Source organism: Berghia stephanieae, chromosome 7 (assembly GCF_034508935.2).
Source record: "Berghia stephanieae isolate SIO BIC M18660-M18661 chromosome 7, UCSD_Bste_1.3, whole genome shotgun sequence".
Taxonomy (NCBI): domain Eukaryota; kingdom Metazoa; phylum Mollusca; class Gastropoda; order Nudibranchia; family Aeolidiidae; genus Berghia; species Berghia stephanieae.
The window spans coordinates 28586047-28591046 of record NC_088366.1 but is presented as its reverse complement, the minus strand read 5'-3'; the positions used below and the strand labels follow the sequence as shown (position 1 = coordinate 28591046).

The following is a 5000-nucleotide window of genomic DNA, read 5'->3' as shown; positions in this document are numbered from 1 at the left end:
CTTCTTGTCCTCTTCTTACACTTCTCTCTCTCTCTCCCCCCCCCCCGCCCTTCTCTCTCTCTCTCTCTCTCTCTCTCTCTCTCTCTCTCTCTCTCTCTCTCTCACTTATTTTTAGTATTTATGATTTACTTATCTAGCAATCTTTTTCTCCCACATACTCTTACATATTAATTCTGTTAACTCATTTTCCTCTTCCCACCTCTTATTATATATATATATATATATATATATATATATATATATATATATATATATATATATATATATATATATCCCCCCTCCACACACACACACCCCTTCTCACTCTTTTCAATATATCGTAGAGATAATGGTACAAACCCCGAATGACACCAATTTTTATCAGGCTTGTTCCTCTTATTCGTCCTCACAGGACAATCCGCGAAGCTCAATTCCTGGAATTTCAACTGGAGTCGGCAAGTGCTGCATCCTTTGATGTGGACTTGACACCAGAGCCCAGATTTCTCGCTTGTACTGTTGGAACAAATTAATTATTTCTTAAAGAAACGTATGCTTTTATCTGGTGTAATATTTTTTTAAATATTTTAAAATTGAGCTTTTATATAGAGCAATATCCACAAAATGTTTTCAGAGCGCTTTACAAGGAGTCCCTGGCCAACAGCAACATTTAACATTTAGGACGGGACATGACGCCTGTTAGGCGATGATACATTTTTTTTTATCTGGCGCAATATTCACAATAATGTGTCCAAACGTTTAAAAAAAGGAATCATGTCGGAGTGGACCGGATGTTAGAATTTGAATTATATAAAGCTTTTATTTGAAACCCGGGGGCCCCCAATAGCTCAATTGGTAGAGCACTCGCTTCACACGCAAAGGGACCAAGATCGATCCCGAGTGCAGTCGAGATTTTTTTTTTATCTGCTCCCCCCCCCCCCCCCCCCCCTTGTCCACCCAGCAGTGATTGGGTAGATGGGTCTGCTTGAACTGGCGTTGCAAGGGTATGTAGTAAGCAATTGCTATTGTCCGTTTCACGCTATAGATAGAATGCGCTTGGCCAAGGAGTTCACAACATTGCCATCCGGAAGTATAACGGACCAACACACAAACTCCGTGTAACCATGAACTTTTATAGTCTGGTTAATACAGTTTAGTGAGAACAACTCACAAACGCAGATGGCAAAAACAATAACAAAGGCCTGAGTGACGTCATCTGCATACTATCTATAGAAACAGGGATACATTCTGACTACATGGGCCTATTGCCTCTGAAGGACTACTTTTTTGATGAATAGGGTCCCAAAAAGTGAATTAAAAATCAATTGACAGAAATACATACTATGAGCGTTTTTTTTTTTTTGTAATGTAAGGAATTAATTCTATTCTCCTCTACAATGAAAAGAAATTAACCCTCAAGTTTCGTAATCGTGGCTGTACTCTAAATTCGATTTCCATCTCTTTGTTGATAAAATTTGGTCATAAAGAAAATGTCCAATGGAATAATAATAATACTAGAAGACAACTGCCATTGGTAACATATCCACAGCAATAGCATATAAATTCTGTGCCTGTTGTTGTGTCTTGAGGTAAGTCATTTTTACAGAAATTACCTTACTCGACTCAGGTGTGAATGAAAATCTGGCAATAAACAGTGACAAGCATTATAATGCTAAAAAAAAGGAGAAGAATCAAAATTTTACCAATATCACATCAGGGGATATATAGATAGATAGAAAGAAAAGACAAATCTATATGAAAAATCACAACAATAGTAAAGGAAACACACATTTTAAATGTATATATCTTATCCACCTGTCTCATTACCCCAGTCCCCTTCTTCTATTCCCTGCTAGATATTTAGAAAAGTGAAATGCAGGCGAATCATTTTAACTTCAAATTTTCTGGTTCACCCGATATACTATAACAGTTTGATGAGTCAGATCACAATCAAACATATCATTCATGACCGCACACTCCGTGTCTACTGAAAACAACATTTATAGTAATAATAATAACAATAATAATAATAATAATCATAATAATGATAATAGTAATAATAATGATAGTAATAACAACAACAATAATAATAATAATAATAATAATAATAATAATAATAATAATAATAATAATAATAATGATGATGATGATGATGATGATGATGATGATGATGATGATGATGATGATGATGATGATATCAATAATAATGAATAAGTATTTAATACCTATTATAGCGCTCCCCCCCCCCCCCCTGCCCCAAACCGACAAACAGGCATTAACAGACACATGAAAAAAGTACCAGAAGAAAACAAAAAATAAAAATAAAAATTGTATAAATTTTATTATTCATCTGTCATTCATTCCCTTTTTCTCACTTATTTCTCCTAGTTATTCATAAAAGAGAAAGGTCGGAAGTGCAGGGAATCCCACTGTCGACAGTAATAATCCAGCGAAATGTCAATTAAAAGGGGGTGTAATCTTGTGCACAGATACCAGATTTCCTGTGCTTCCTAGAAAGACATGCTAACTAGCAGATATTATTAACTGGCTGAGTCCTCACAAGGATAGCCGCAGAGAAGGATTCGGTGTTAAAGCCGTCTACTTCATCATCATCATCATCATCATCAACATCATCATCATCATCATCATCATCATCATCATCATCATCATCTTCTTCTTCTTCTTCTTCTTCTTCTTCTTCTTCTTCTCTTCTTCTTCTTCTCCTTGTTCTCCTTCCTCCTCCTCCTTCTCCCCCTTTTCCACCTCTTCTCCTTCTTCTTCTTCTTCTTCTTCTTCTTCTTCTTCTTCTTCTTCTTCTTCTTCTTCTTCTTCTTCTTCTTCTTCTTCTTCTTCTTCTTCTTCTTCTTCTCTCTTCTTCCTCTTCTTCTTCTTCTTCTTCTTCTTCTCTTCTTCTTCTTCTTCTTCTTCTTCTTCTTCTTCTTCTTCTCTCTTCTTCTTCTCTTCTTCTTCTTCTCCTTTCTCCTTCCTCCTTCCTCCTTCTCCCTTTTCCCCTTCTTCTCCTTCTTCTTCTTCTTCTTCTTCTCTCTTCTTCTTCTCTTCTTCTTCTTCTTTCTTCTTCTTCTTCTTCTTCTTCTTCTTCTTCTCTTCTTCTTCTTCCTCTTCTTCTTCTTCTTCTTCTTCTTCTTCTTCTTCTTCTTCTTCTCTTCTTCTTCTTCTTCTTTCTTCTTCTTCTTCTTCTTCTTCTCTTCTTCTTCTTCTTTCTTTCTTCTTCTTCTCTTCTTCTTCTCTTCTTCTTCTCTTCTTCTTCTCTTCTTCTTCTTCTTCTCTTCTTCTTCTTCTTCTTCTTCTCTTCTTCTTCTTCTTCTTCTTCTTCTTCTTCTTCTTCTTCTTCTCTCTTCTTCTTCTTCTTCTTCTTCTTCTTCTTCTTCTTCTTCTTCTTCTTCTTCTTCTTCTTCATCTTTCTCTTCTACTCCTTCCTCCTCCTTCTCCTCCTTCTCCTCCTCCTCTTCCTCCTCTTCGCCTTCTTCTTCTTCTTCCCTCTTCTTCTTTCTGTTCTACCCCTTCCTCCTCCTTCTCCTCCTTCTCCTCCTCCCCTTCCTCCTCTTCGCCTCCTCTTCTTCTTCTTCTTCTTCTTCTTCTTCTTCTTCTTCTTCTTCTTCTTCTTCTTCTTCTTCTTCTTCCCTCTTCTTCTTTCTCTTCTACTCCTTCCTCCTCCTTCTCCTCCTCCTCTTCCTCCTCTTCGCCTTTTTCGCCTTCTTCTTCTTCTTCTTCTTCTTCTTCTTCTTCTTCTTCTTTCTTCTCTTCTTCTTCTTCTTCTTCTTCTTTTCTTCTTCTTCTTCTTTCTTCTTCTTCTTCCTCCTCCTCCTCCTCCTCCTCCTCCTCCTCCTCCTCCTCCTCCTCCTCCTCCTTCTTCTTCTTCTTCTTCTTCTTCTTCTTCTGCTGTGGTTCAAATCTTGTCTTTAGTTGTATTATATTTGACGGGGATTGTGACACATTTAGGCCAATTAAGCGTCAGCCTGCCGGCGTTGTAATTGAATTAAAGACAAATTTACATGTGGCAGCATGTGGCTGGGGGAAATCTATTTAAATTTCTTAAAACCTAGAAACGAAGCCTTTAATAAACCTTTACAGGCGGTGTGAGAGTCCTGATAACTTGGTTATTGGAGCGCTCACTTCATATACAAAGACGACCGAGTTCGATCCCGTGTAAAGTCTAGATTTTTTTCTGCCCCCCCCCCCCCCCCCCCCCGCCTATCTACCTGGCAGTGATTAGTATCTGGGTCTATTAGATCTGGCGGAAAGTACTTTTCGGTGTGAGAGTCCTGATAACTTGGTTATTAGAGCGCTCACTTCATATACAAAGACGACCGAGTTCGATCCCGTGTAAAGTCGAGATTTTTTTCTGCCCTCCCCCCCCCCCCCCCCCCCCCCCGCCGCCTATCTACCTGGCAGTGACTAGTATCTGGGTCTATTAGATCTGGCGGAAAGTACTTTTCGATAAACTAGTGTCCTATCCAAAGTTAAGAGTAGCAAGCAATTGCCATTGTCCATTTCATGCTATAGAAACCCGATTAAACTCTGGCTGTATGGGCGTAATGGCTCCGAGTTACTACTTTAAATGCGGTGTTCCATTTTACTCAGATCATTATATCTTATTGCTTTCATCAAAAGAGCATCAAAAAGCCACGCGGTAGGGGGTGTTTTTGCTATAAATAGAAAAATATTAATGATGGGATATAACTGACGTATACATACATACATGTCTGACATCCGAAATCGATTATGGGCCTAGCTTGACACTGTTGTAATGGACAATATTTTGCGGGTTTTTTTTCAGATTTCCATTACAACAATGAGCCCGTAATGATTTGGGTTATCAGACCTGCAAATAAGTTCACGTCGGATATAATAGTATGTATACATACAGCTAAACTTGAACTAAAAATGTCTAACGGTAACAGTTTGAAAATGACAGAACAAATAAATACGAAATGTGGAATGTTTCGGACAAAAGAGGCGGTTTGATCCCAAAACGTTTCTTTGTTGTTTTCATTTGTTTTGTT

At 38.2% G+C, this 5000-nt stretch overlaps 1 protein-coding gene across 9 annotated transcripts in view; it reads right to left on the bottom strand.

The window, feature by feature from the left end:
* Positions 1 to 5000, bottom strand: part of LOC144976998 (neuropilin and tolloid-like protein 1) — a 101103-nt gene that overhangs the window by 11242 nt on the left and 84861 nt on the right. For all 9 annotated transcript variants that reach the window (XM_078921669.1, XM_078921661.1, XM_078921665.1 and 6 more), the window contains one exon: positions 340 to 492. In XM_078921669.1, coding sequence (XP_078777795.1) covers positions 340 to 492 — 153 coding nt within the window. The remainder of the gene's footprint in view (positions 1 to 339; positions 493 to 5000) is intronic.